Genomic DNA, 14,807 nt, shown 5'->3' on the forward strand with positions numbered 1-14,807 from the left:
AACCCCGTTGATGACGTCACAGGGTTAAGGAAAGGTGTTAGGAGAGAAGCTAGGGAAAGGCGATCACTTTGACAATTAGACTCACTTCCACTAGGTGGCGTAATAATCTGACGGCCGCAAAGGCTAGTTAGTGCTGTTGTAAAAAATGTCGCCGCAAGGAATTGTGGGTCATTATTATCTCGTCTCCTTTGGTAAAGGATGCGTCAGTGTTTCCTAGGCTAAAGGAGGTAAAAAAAAAGAAAGCGTTGAGCCTATTTTCCTGAGCTTAAAGAGAACTCGGACGCTCTTTATCACGACCACCACTTAAACACTTCCGGGGGTGAAGGAACAGTGGATAGTAAAGGAGATAGGAAAGGAGATAGGAGGGACTATTCGGACGCAGCCTTTGATAAATTCCAGAAGGTGGCGGTAGTGCAACATTAAACCCGGTAGAAGAAGAACCAGTGCAAAACAGGAAGCCCTAGTTGACATTATAGAAATATCTGCAAAAGTAACGTAAGTAGAGACTTTTGTTTTACTAACACTGAGATAAAATGTTCTGTTGTAACATTATCCTGTGCAGCAGTGCTGTGTTTCACACCAGACCGACGTGTTTGTGTGTTTCTAATTCAGAGCTTCTCTGGCTAAGCTAAACTAGCTTTCACAGGTGTTTGTACACCAAAATAAAGCCTAACTTACTCCGTTAGCGTTAACAAAGAGGGTTAACTTTTTAAATTCAACAAACGACAGAAATAATTGTGCTTTTTTTTTTTTTGCATGTGCTTGTTAATTGTGTCCATTATTCCAGCTGTTACTGCTCAGTGTTAGTGAGGACTAGAATTAACAGCAGGTGTTCCACATGATTTACTAATTGTATTGTTTTAAATCGAAGGACGTATATTGTCACTTATCTCATACAAAACTGAGCTTAAACTTACTTAATACTATTACAATGAACTGTATACAATGAATGAACTCTATAACACAGATATGATGCATTTGTCTATAATATTGATGATAAAGGAAGTCACACAGGAATATCTATGGAAAATGTTGTTTGTCGTTAAACACGTGTGGGATAACAATAACCTGAAGTAGGGCTGGGCGATATGGACCTAAATTCCTATCTTGATATATTTTCTCAAAATTGTGATATACAATATAAATTTCAATATTTTCAACTCAATAAAGCTGTTAATCAACCTTGCAGTCGCCCGTAATTCAAATGGGGTTGTCTGAAATTTCTAGTAATAGATCAAAAAATAAAATGACAAGTAATTTTAAAAAAAAAGTTATTTTATTCAAATTAAAACAAAACACAATCTCAAACAACTGTATTCTGTACTATCACCTTCTCACATATTAATCTAGTCCAAATAGACTAGAGTATACTACAGTATAACAATATCTGAGGTAGCACATTTTCATTTTGTCACTTCGTGCATTAATCCAGGCTACTCGTAACAACACAATATCACAAGCTTGATCAATAACTGATTCTAGAATTAGTGAATTCTAGGTCGCCACAAATGTGTGAAATCAAAATGCGGTCAGAACCTAAATTAAGACAATTTTGAGTTAAATTTGCTGATGCAAAATGCCGCGCAGTCACATTTATTAACAGACGACTGCACAATGTGCTTTACTTTAGTCTTTTTCTCCTGCAAGGGACAGCACGTGTGAGTGAGTTCTTGTTTAGAGGAAGGTCTGGGTTAGGACGCACTCACAAATCCATCTGTGCTTTTAACACTGTTTTGAATGCTCTCCTTAAGTGTGTATTTTTTTAATTTAAAAATAAAAATATATTGATATAGACGTAATTGTAATTTTCTATATCTCCAAAACAGAAATTGCGATATATTTTGACTCTCGATATATTGCTCAGGCCTACTTAGAAGTGGATGAATTAAAGTCAGCAAAGACATGGCTGAGCAAATGGCTTAGAATTAGATTGAGACACTTGTAAAGGTCAAGATACAAGCTAGAGAGACCAGGGTTGCCATCAATTATAAGTTTAATTGCGTAACTGGTAATTAATTACAATTATAGCATAATTATAATAGTAATTGTATTTTTATGTATATTAAAACCTATATTTTTATTGACTAGGTAGCCTATAATAGGGTAATCAATACGTAGGAAAGAAATTAGATGATATTTGTTTTTAGTGTATTTTACAGCTGATTTAGGACCTGTTATCCTAAGAGATGCTAACACAATACACACAGCAATTGTGATTAATTGTAATTGAATTTTAGTAATTAAAAACATAATTGTAATTGCCTTTCTGAGGATAAAAATAATTGTAATTTAATTGTAAGTGGGAAAAAATGTTGGTCACTGTAATCGTAATTGAATTGTAACTGAACATGTGTAATTGAAAACGTAATTGTAACTGAAAAATGTAATTAACCCCAACCCTGAGGGAGACATTGTTACCAAAAGTATTTACTTGTCTGTTTTCAAAATAGTATCATGAACATCTTTAGCTCTTCTAAGAAGGCTTTCACACAAGGTTTAGGGGTATTTTAATGCAGATTTTGACCACTCTTACAAACTCTGCTTTAAATCACAAATTACAGTTTCATTTAGCAGACACGTTTTTTTAAAGTGACGTACAACATCCCACAGCGATGACCAATGATGGACTCAAACCGGGGACCCTAGGATTTCAAGACCACCTATAGGGAGAGATTTGTCTCACACGCACACGCCGGCCGATAAACAAACGCACTTTGCTCAATCCACAAGCACAATTGAAGATTTACACATGATGATTCATGATAAATACACACGCACACAAATGCTAAAACACACGTGTAAAATGTGGATATATTTTTGGGTTTGAAAAACGTGAAAATCTGAAAAATACATGTGAAAGATGTGGATATATTTGTGAATACTTTTGAGACAAATCTCTCCACATAGACCACTTCCTTAACCTGTACGCCCCCACTGCCCTTCTCTACGCTACTTAGGGATACATTCAGAATCTCTTATACTATAGTAACCTATTAAGAATTATATTTACGGCAAATAAGCAGTCAATGTTACAAGCTGTAAAATGGGTAAATACAATAATTAGAGAAAGTTTAACTTGGTCTTTATTATTAAAGGTTTATGACACGGGCAGCTCATCTACACAATTGCTGTTTTTTTTCAGGCGCTCCCAGTCCACGGTAGTGGTCTGTCCATCTCTATTGCCCATCAGTGGGTTTGTAAGCATCTCATGTTTACAACACAATAATTGTAGAAGGTGGTCTGGTCATTCTCGTGTGGTTATTAATACAGTTTCTTTTGCGTCCGTTATAGAGGTCGGCCGATATGGGAAATTTCAAAGGCCAATGCGGATGCCAATTAAAAAAAATATATATTTTATATATACAGTGGTATGCAAAAGTTTGGGCACCCTTGTAAATGTTCATGATTTTCCTTAATAAATAATTGGTTGTTTGGATAACAAATTCCAGTTAAATTTTTCATATAGGAGACAAACACAGTGATATTTGAGAAGTGAAATAAAGTTTATTCGATTTACAGAAAGTGTGCTAGAATTATTTAAACAGAATTAGGCATGTGCATAAGTTTAGGCACCCTTGCATCTTATTGATTTTAATACTCTTAGCACTAATTATTGGAACTCAAAATTGTTTTGGTAACCTCAGTGATCCTTGATCTTAGGGTCTGGATTCTGGTGGGAGGTATTTTGGACCATTCTTCTCTGCAGATCATCTCTAGTTCAGTCAGGTTTGATGGTTTCCGAGCATGGACCGCCCGTTTTAAAGCACACCATACATTTTCAATAATATTCAGGTCTGGGGACTGAGACGGCCATTCCAGGATGTTGTACTTGTTCCTCTGCATGAATGCCTTAGTAGATTTTGAGCAGTGTTTAGGATCATTGTCTTGTTGAAAGATCCAGCCCCGGCGCAACTTCAACTTTGTCACTGATTCCTGGACATTGTTCTCCAGAATCTGCTGATATTGAGAGGAATCCATGCGCCCCTCAACTTTAACAAGATTCCCAGTGCCTGCACTGGACACACAGCCCCACAGCATGATGGAACCACCACCAAACTTTACTGTAGGTAGCAAGTGCTTTTCTTGGAATGCTGTGTTCTTTTTCCGCCATGCACAACGCCCCTGGTTATGCCCAAATAACTCTATTTTAGTTTCATCAGTCCACAGCACCTTGTTCCAAAATGAAGCTGGCTTGTCCAAATGTGCTTTAGCATACCTCAAGCGACCCCGTTTGTGGCGTGTGCAGAGAAAAGGCTTTTTCCGCATTACTCTTCCATACAGCATCTCCTTGTGTAAAGTGCGCTGAATAGTGGAACGATGCACAGTGACACCATCTGCAGCAAGCTGATGTTGTAGGTCTTTGGAGCTGGTCTGCGGGTTGACTGTGACTGTTCTCACCATCCTGCGCCGCTGCCTTTCGGAGATCTTTCTTGGTCTTCCACTTTGGGCCTTAACTAGAACTGTGCCTGTGGTCTTCCAATTCCTCACAATGTTCCTCACAGTTGAAACTGAAAGCTTAAATCGCTGGGATAGCTTTTTGTATCCCTCCCCTAAACCATGATGTTGAATAATCTTTGTTTTCAGGTCATTTGAGAGGTGTTTTGAGGCTCCCATGTTGCCACTAATCAGAGAAGATGCAAAGAGGAAACACCTAGAATTTTCCTACTTAAATACCCTGACTCATGATTGGATTCACCTGTGTATGGAGATCAAGGATCACTGAGGTTACCAAAACAATTTTGAGTTCCAATAATTAGTGCTAAGAGTATTAAAATCAATAAGATGCAAGGGTGCCTAAACTTATGCACATGCCTAATTCTGTTTAAATAATTCTAGCACACTTTCTGTAAATCGAATAAACTTTATTTCACTTCTCAAATATCACTGTGTTTGTCTCCTATATGATAAATTTAACTGGAATTTGTTATCCAAACAACCAATTATTTATTAAGGAAAATCATGAACATTTACAAGGGTGCCCAAACTTTTGCATACCACTGTATATATATATATATATATATATATGGCCGATATACTTTTTTTTTTATAAAGCACATTGATTATGAAAGACAATTGAAACACTCATGATATAAATGTATATATTATAAATTAAATACACCAATAGAACTCTTTAAACTTTAAATATACCCATACACAACCAAGTAAAACAAAAATTACAGGATTGGTAAGTAGCAGTAAAGCATGACAACAATATACAATGTGCAAGTAGTCGATTTAAACTATTTCAAGCTTCTTTCTTAACATATCTGATAATTAAGTTCACAAAATATTTTAAAATATACAATCAAACAGTAACCTGAAAAGTGGTTTCAGTGCAAATTGATACTTGAAGTCAAGATGCTTAAACCAACAAAGACAAACAGATGACCACAGAATAAAGCACACTACCACATGGTAGTAAATAATTAAAATCAAACTGTAAACTAAAATAAAAAATCGGCCAATCTTGAAAAAAAGTCCATATATCGACCGGCCGATTTATTGGTCAACCTCTAGTCCGTTAAATAGCGTAGTGTGCTTCTCATGGTGCTACACTATTGCAGAATGTTACAAACTTTGTCCTCCTTTTCTAAATGAGAATTTGCTAATTTTGAAATTGACTGAACATGATATTTTATCTATTGCATTTTTTCTTTGATAAAACAAACCAATTATTGTACCATTACAATTTAAGTTTGTGAATTTCTTGGTCCCATTCAGTCAAATGTCAAGATGAGCATTCCAGACTACATGCAGTGTGCCGAGGACCACCAGACAGTGCTGGTGGTGGTCCAACCAGTTGGCATTGTACCCGAGGACCAGTTCTTCAAGATCTACAAACGCATTGCCAGCGTGAGCCAGGTGAGCATTCGGGACTCTCAGCGCCTTCTCTACATCCGCTATCGCCACCACTACCTACCAGAGAACAACGAGTGGGGCGACTTTCAGACGCACCGGAAAGTGGTGGGCCTTGTCTCCATCACTACGTGTGACTCTGCCAAGGACTGGCCCCAGACCTCAGAGCGCTTCCATGGCCAGAAGGAGGTGTACAGCTCCACCCTGTACGACTCACGTCTGATGGTGTTCGGCTTGCAAGGAGAGATTGCCGAGCAGCAGCGCACCGACGTGGCCTTCTACCCCAGCTTCGAAGAGTCCCCTGATGTAGAAAGGAGGGTGGAGGACTTTGTGGAATCCATATTCATTGTGTTGGAGTCCAAGCGGCTCGACCGAGCGACAGACAAGTCTGGAGACAAGACTCCTCTCCTTTGTGTGCCCTTTGAGAAGAAGGACTTTGTGGGTTTGGACACAGACAGCAGGTGAGTGCTTCTAATGATTTTTCTAAATACAAAGTAGAGCTTCTAAATATACCTTTGGCCTGTAAATGTAGATTATTATACATTCCTACACAAAACTCTGTTAATGTCTTTTTCTGTTTTAGCTACATGTTTTAAAAACATGGTTTCAATATGTTTGATGCAGGAAACCCTTAACTAATTAACTTAATTTAGATACTAAGGGTTTGTGCTGAAGCCTTTGTTTTCTTCTACACTCCTAATGCCGCCCACCAAGGGCAATGCAACAGTAACAAATAAGAATGTTTTTACTCTTAGAAATTCACCTTATGAAAGGCCAATGAGCAGTACAGTCCAAATCATTCTTCATGGACGCTCAATCTAGTGGCATCTAGGGCAGGGCGATTTTTCAATTCGATATTGTTTTCCACATTAATTTTTTAACGTTCTGTTTTTTTAGAAATATTTATCACTTTTTTCAGAAAATATTAGTTTTTAACTCCTGTGAGGAAAATAAATACTAATAAAAAACAAAACTGTAATCAAACAAAAAATATATCAAAATAAAAAAAAATAATTTAAAATAATGAGTAAGATATAATCAAAAAATAGATATAAGTTGTACTGACATGGATTATTTTGACTGCTATTTTTTTTAAATAGTCATGTCATATAAAGAAGAATGAGAACAGCAATGTCACCCTATTTCACCTCAGGGATCAATGGTTTACTGAATCTGAGCAGGTTTATTGATTAAGTTTTGATCTACTAAATTTAAATGAACTTATTTGAATTTATCTCGATGACGTAATGATTACAGAAAATAAATGGATGCAAGGAATCATCAGTAATTCCAGAATAGTTTAAAGTATTAGAAGTTACCATTAACCTACAATGTTTCAGACAGAAAATTGGCAGTCTATCGGTCATCGGCTAAGGCTGATGGAAAAAAAAAAATTGGCATCGGCCCTAAAAAAATCCATATCGGTCTATCCCTAGTCCCGTCCACAACAACAGAACAAATTTATCCACAGATCTTCTGTAGCTCTTTTGATCTGCTACAATAATGTAATTTAAATGAAAATACCTCAAGTTGAGGGCGGTTCTCATTAATTTTTAGGTGTGATTAAAAAAGAGATTGATTAATTACAGAGCATAATTAATTAATTGCACAATTTTTTTAATCTTTTGACAACAGTAATTGTGTTTCCCCATTTTTCACCATTCGTACAAGCAAAACGAAGGACACTGTGCAAAGCAATTAAACGTGTAGTAGTGGTAGATGAGTGTTTAGCTATAAATTATTATTAAGAGTGTTGTTAAAGTGTTAGTGTGGTTTAATGTTTTTTCAGGAAATAATTAAGCAGAATGAGGCCAATGAAGGCTGAAAGTGTTTTTATAAAATATCAGATGACATTCTGAACAACATACAGTGCAGTATTCAGTGCTATGCTTTTCCCACATTTCATCATGTTACAGCCTTATTCCAAAAGGGATTCAATTAATTTTTTTCCTCAAAATTCTACACACAATACCCCATAATGACAACATGAAAAACATTTTTTTTAAATGTTTGCAAATTTATTAGAAATAAAGAATGAAAATATAACATGTACAAAAGTATTCACAGCCTTTGCTCAATACTTTGTTGTGGCACCTTTGGCAGCAATTACGGCCTCAAGAAGCCACAAGCTTGGCACATCTATCTGTGGCCACTTTGGCTCATTCCTCTTTACAGAACCTCTCGAGCTCCATCAGGTTGGATGGGAAGCGTCGGTGCACAGCCATTTTCAGATCCCTCCAGAGATGTTCAATTTTGTTTCTCATGGTCTAAGAGTCTTTCAGGTGCCTTTTGGCTAACTCCAGGGGGGCTGCCATGTGTCTTTTACTAAGGAGTGGCTTCCGTCTGGCCACTCTACCATACAGGCCTGATTGGTGGAGTGCTGCAGCGATGGTTGTCCTGCTGGAAGGTTCTCCTCTCTCCACAGAGGAACCCTGGAGCTCTGTCAGAGTGACCATCGGGTTGTTAGTCACCTCCCTCACTAAAGCCCTTCTTCCCCGATCACTCAGTTTAGAAGGACGGCCAGCTCTAGGAAGAGTCCTGGTGGTTCCAAACTTCTTCCATTTACGAATGATGGAGGCCACTGTGCTCATTGGGACCTTTAAAGCAGCAGAATTTTTTCTGTACCCTTCCCCAGACCTGTGCCTTAAGACAATCCTGTCTCTGAGGTCTACAGACAATTCCTTCGACTTCATGCTTGTTTTGTGGTCTGACAGACACTGTTAACTTTGGGACCTTATATAGACAGGTGTGTGCCTTTCCAAATCATGTCCAAATCAACTGAATTTACCACAGGTGGACTCCGATTAGGCTGTAGAAACATCTCATGGATGATCAGTGGAAACAGAATGCACCTCAGCTCAATTTTGAGCTTGATTTCAAAGGCTGAGAATACTTATATACAAGTGATTTCTTCATTTTTTATTTTTAATAAATTTGCCAAAAATCGTAAACCTTTTTAAGCTGTCATTATGGGGTATTATGTGTAGAATTTTGAGGAAAAAAAGTGAATTTAATCCCTTTTGGAATAAGGCTGTAACATGTTGAAATGTGGGAGAAGCGAAGCGCTGTCAATACTTTCCGTATGCACTGTATGTGAAGGATGACGTGCAGAGTGAAAGGTGCACCAGGGATGAAAAGCTCAAATCAGTCAGGTCTGTCCAACTTTTCCTGCCACATCATTCAAATGCAGTTTAAAAAAAAAAAAAAAAAAAAAACATGTATACATATTTCATCAATTTGAGCTGTTTTTTTTTGTAATTGTGATGTAAACAATAGCACATTGAGTTGCCTTGTGTATGAAATGCGCTATATAAATAAATTTGCCTTGCCTTACTTGCGAACTACCCATCCTAAGACCCATTCACTGTGCCAACTTGCAGTTGTATTGAATTGAATGTTTGTTGTTTTTAGTCTCAATGTTTGCTGAAGAGTTTTTTCATGATCCAAACTCCACCTTTCCAGGGCCTAGTTTGGTTCTTTCCTCTTTTAACCTCTTCTTCTTACCCATTGCTTCATATTTCTCATGTAAGAAATGGAGTGCTGCTCTGCTGTGGCTGCTCCCCAGTACTCCCGTACCTGTCCCCCCATGTGATATGTTATTGTCTTTCATGTTTCTTGGTCGGGATGTAAAGCCAGGCATACACTGTGCGATTTTTTTGGCCCATTTTGAGCCGATTTTCGACTCGTGCAACTATTTTGTGGGATCGTGCGGGTCTCTGCTAGATCGTGTGTCGTGCATCGTGTAGTAGACATGGGGTCACGAGATTACCAACCAGCTCCTGGTCAGCAATCGTAGGTCGTAAGGATTTCAAACATGTTTGAAATCCAGTCGCTCCTCATGAGTTCCTTGTGAGAATATCGCACAGTTGAAGCAGTGCCACGGATCGGCTTACCGTAAACGCTCACACTGCGCATGCGCAAACACTGTAGGACTGCTTTAAAATTGATGGACTGTACTGCCCACGTGTGTCCAGCTAGCTCCTGGTCCATCACATCGCCGTCTTTTTTTTTTTTTTTTTTAAAGCTCTTTTTGCTGAGATTTACAGGTGTCTCTCCACTTCCGGGTTTTTCTTCTTTTAATGGCGACGCTTCAGTGTTCTTCTCCTTCTAATTTGTACGTTGCATTTCCGGAAACAAGACCCTGATGTGTCGTGTGTGAACGTACAGTATGAGCAGTCAGATCGTGTCGGTCCGTATAGTGTGAGAACATGAGCACACATTCGGGCTCTGCGTCTGAGTCGCACAGTTTGAGCTGGAGCTGAGTACAGCGATTGAAAATATCGCACAGTGTATGCCAGCCTTAACAGAAACTGAATTGCCCCTCTGGGACAAATAAAGTATTCTGAATCTGAAAAAACAGAATTAAAAGGAGGAGGGTCTGGGATCTGAAGTGACCAAAATGCAATCAAATGTTATCCAATATGGACACTCCTTACAATCATTTAAGATCAAACCTTTTAGTCAGTAAGCAAACATCACAAGTGTGCACTGCACGTACAAATGACAAAATAAGCAATTGGTGTAATTCAGCCGAATGTTTGATAACTTCGAACAGCTAAACATTTATTTTATCTAAAAAGGCAAATAAAAATCATACCGCACCAAATCACTGTTGTTTTGACAAGTTTACTAACATACAGAAATACTGGGTTACATGTGGATGAAGAACTAGATAATCATTCAGAAAGAAACATTTTTTTTTTACCAATTACACAATTTTTTTGTCGAGGTCTGTCTGTTTCATCTGTCTTCTGATTTTTATTTGTTCATACTGCTTTATTTTTCCTTTTTCTTTTCATCCATACTGTCCTGTGAGTGTATTGTTGGGTGTAAAAAGGTGAGACTCATATGAAACCCTTCCAGCTTTAGCTTTAGGACCCTGTGCTGTTGTTTACATTACTGTCTTATAGCCAAACTTGCTCCTCTGTTAAGTTCCCATTCAGCCTGATTCAAGTTGGAATAGCAGCATTCACATTAACGCAACCTATTTAACTGTTTATGATTCTGGTAAAATAAAAAATATCCTTAAATTTACTGTTAATTACATAAAAATTTAATTTATTAAATGTTCTATTTAAAGCCTGTTACATACATAATCACTGGAAAAACCATAGTAGAGATGTACTTTCTCCAACTATTCATTTCTTGTGTTTATTTAACAGTGATCTGATTTATTATAATGTATAATTAAGGTAAATTAACAACCTACAAGGAAACTTGTTGCACAATGATAAGAAAAGATCCAATCATACTTTTCAAAGTCTAGTTTGTAGTTACGATTGTATATTTATTTTGATCTTTGACGTTTTGGCGAATAATTAAAATAACTTGCAAATGTTTACACTTCACTATGTAGTATTTTGTTGTTGTAATGATGTAGTTATAACTAGCAAAAAAATATATATATTATGTACAATTTAAATTAAGAAAAACAAAAGTTTATTTTTTGACAAACTTAAGAGAATAAATGTTGTCATATCAAAGGATGTAACAATTCACTCAACTCCCGATACGATTCGATTCACGATACTGGGTTCACGATACGATTCTCTCACAATTTATTTTACAAAACGGGACTGTAGTCAAATGATGACTGAAAAATATTCCTTTATTTTTTTTGGGAAAAAAACTAGAAAATACTGTATTATTTTCATTTTATTTTTCATTGTCAAAAGAATCCCTTGATAAACTATTCAAAACAATGCAATTTAACTAAAAATAAATCTTGAATGAAATAAAGGAATAATACAAATGAAGAAGAAGCCTATTCATTTAAATTATGGTTCCATAGTAAACAATGCAAAACTGCATAATAGTTCTTTTTCTTTTTAAAAGTGCAACTGAAAATGTATTTTGTGCCTTAACAATTGGACTTAAAAAAGTCATTGCACTGATTTACGTCAGATATTTGTTTGGACCAGCAGAGGGCGCTGGTAACCCAGTGGTCGGTTGGCATGCAGAAATTCTTGCAGTGAAGAAGAGATGCTATGCTAGTAGACAGAGATTATAGAAAAACGTGACTTTTACAGATATTCACGTAATATTACAGATATTCTTTTGGTGCTAAATGGGTAAGGAATCATTTATGAACACGTGTGTTCGCTGCTGGACAAGAGAAGGGATAAATATATAGCGCCCTTAGCTGTTTAAAAAAAGTACTGTGATTCAATTTTCAAAATATCGATGTCAATCGTGATACCTATGTATCGATTTTTAACTGCCTTACGATTAATCGTTACATCCCTATTTGATTGTAATAAAAAACTTTTGTATTCAAGATGTGGACGTTAGAAGTCCAGAGAGAAAAACACCATACAGCAGAGACTCTCCGCTTGTATATAGGGACCCAACAGTGGGTCATGGATCTGTTTCCCTTGGGTGTTTTTTAAAAAAATAAAAAAGTTATTAAAGTACAATTATGGGTGGAAGAAAAAAATTGATTTGGCAAAATATTGCAATATTTCACCCCGCAATTATCGCATCGATCCGAAAAATGTCCAAATACCTTTTCTTTTTTTTTTTTTTTTTTTTGATCGTGTTTTTCAACAGAAAAAAACATTTAATTGCGCTAACATATGTGTAGCACGTAAACACCTGGTCACTAGTTGTCAGTGAAACACATCAAACATTGTTAAACTACCTCACTCCTCACAGCATTTTAACTTAGAAGTTGATTTCACTTAATTTTCATAAAACATACTGGGCACTTTGATAGATGCATGTGGTTACTTTAAAGGTGACATATCATGCTAAATCCACTTTTTTAGCCCTTAAATGCATTTTGTTGTATATTTAGAGTGCTTAGAAGTACAGAAAAAATCAAATTAGTCACTTCAGGTGCTCCGTAGATATCTTTATATTCTGTTTTGCTCATATTTTTCAATCTGTTTCGATTTTTCTATTCTCTATTACGTTTTTTGAACTATTACATCACAGTATTTGCAGCGGAACTACCAAATTAGTACATCAACTCCAGGCCCAACACTTCGAGCAATCCGCCATTTTTATTTCTCGCTTTTATTTTGTAGTCCAAGCTCAAGGATGCCGAAGTTACGAGAGGATAAGTCAAAATGTTTGGTTGTTGAATGTAGTAACCCACACGCTTCATTACGACTCCCAGCATCAGAACCTTTTCAAAGTGCCTGGTTGAGTTTTATTTTTCACGGAAATGTACCCACATCTGTGGGTAAGGTCATTTTTGTGTGCGCGCAGCACTTCAAGGATGACTGCTTCAGCAACCTCCGCCAGTATGAAGAAGGATTTGCCGAAAGACTTTGTCTGATTGAGGGGTCAATTCCTTCTATCTTTGGAGACGACGAACAGAGCACTTTGGTAAGCTGTAAATAACGCTAAAAAGTGTGATGATAAGACGTCCCTGTCATTGTTTTGTTAGCATTAGCAGTTGCACCGTCTTCAGACTTCATATGTTAACGCTGTGTGCTCGTTTTAGATCCTTGATGATATGGCCTACGTGATTTGATTTTGTCTAAAGTTTTCATTAGTCATTTCATTTTGCCGTTTTTGTCTTTGAAAAGACTGTATTAAAATGCATTTCGTGACGTTAGCTTGGCGCTAGCGTTAGCTCGGTGCTTGTGTTAGCTCACTTGTTGGGGTTCTGCATGGTTTATGCGCCGCTACATAGCCGTATCTCTTCTATCAAACTACAAAAACAGCCGAGCAGGGTGGAGTTGAACCGAGTGTCACCTGAAGAGGGGGCGGGGTATGAAGTCTCATTTGCATTTAAAGAGACCGCACCAAAACGAGTTGCTCTTAGAAGCACATCAGAAAAGGGGTAGAAAAGGGGTCTGGGGAGCTATAATAATGAGGAATTCAGACCCAAGCATTGCAGTTCCGCTTTATATAGACCACAACTGTATGATTTACAGTATATGTAAAAAGGAAGGATTTAAAACCATGATATGTCCCCTTTAAAAAAATAAACAAAATAATTTAACTTCTGTTGTAGAAACAAAAGTTAAACTTTTTTGAAAAATTTTATTTCACAATTCGACCACTTGTTTTTGATATTGGTGCTTGAATTACAGTTAGTTACTACTTAACTTGTTTTTGCAAGTTTAAAAAAAATAAAACAATCAATTCAATCAAATTCATGCCATTTTCTACTTGTAAAGGTGAATTTTGTTATTGTTGATATTGTGATCTATTGCAATGTTAATGATAAGTATTGAGATTTATTGTATCGTGACATGAAAAATTGTGAATCGTATCATATCGTCATTCATGGCAATGTACTAGGGCTGCACAATTAATCAAATTTTAATCGTGATCACGATTTTGGTTGCCATGATTAAACTTAACCTGATCGTCGGCAATATTTACATTTAAAATGTGGGCTCTGCTGCGTATCACATCAGGCACTTTCTCAACTAGTTACTCAGTTAGCCCTTGTTAAATGTTTAATTTTTCACTCACTTAGACTTCATTATTTACAATGCAAATAGGTGATAGAATTCTGTCTAGAAAAGAGAAATCTAAATGTAAAACATCCATCACTCAATTGAACATTATCTTCTTTATTGTGTCTTGTGACCTTTTAAAGGTTGTTTTTAGTCATTGCTCCCTTTAGCAGTTTCCCCTGGATCTGTGTACAGTTGGTCCTCCCTGTGTGTTGGAGGCAATGCGCAAAGGTTGTAGGGCAGCCAGTACTTTGTCCATGTGCTCTCTTTTTGCACTCGTGCTCTCCCTCTGATGTTGCACCTTTGCAGCTGTCAATTAAACTCCCTTTGGTTTCTTCTCCATGGAAGCGGATTAGAGCCAATTTTGATGGAAAAAATTATTTTGGGCAAATCAAGAAATGTCAAGAATATTGTCGAGATTAAAGATGTAAAGACGAGCTTAAAGTCAAAATTTTGAAAATCAACTTCACATACAGTGTTGTGATAAACGTTGAAGGTTCCCTATTGAAGTCAAATCTACGGAAGCTGACTAGG

The 14,807-nt window shown here is 36.9% G+C and overlaps 1 protein-coding gene across 2 annotated transcripts in view; it reads left to right on the top strand.

Moving 5' to 3' along the window:
- Window positions 1-390: 390 nt before the first annotated feature.
- trappc9 (trafficking protein particle complex subunit 9) overlaps window positions 391-14,807 on the top strand; it is a 312,616-nt gene continuing 298,199 nt past the window's right edge. For both annotated transcript variants that reach the window (XM_028461358.1, XM_028461359.1), the window contains exons 1-2: window positions 391-495; window positions 5,722-6,317. In XM_028461358.1, the coding sequence (XP_028317159.1) occupies window positions 5,734-6,317 (584 nt within the window). In that variant the 5' untranslated portion in view covers window positions 391-495; window positions 5,722-5,733. The remainder of the gene's footprint in view (window positions 496-5,721; window positions 6,318-14,807) is intronic.

This window comes from Gouania willdenowi, chromosome 11 (assembly GCF_900634775.1).
Source record: "Gouania willdenowi chromosome 11, fGouWil2.1, whole genome shotgun sequence".
Lineage (NCBI taxonomy): Eukaryota > Metazoa > Chordata > Actinopteri > Blenniiformes > Gobiesocidae > Gouania > Gouania willdenowi.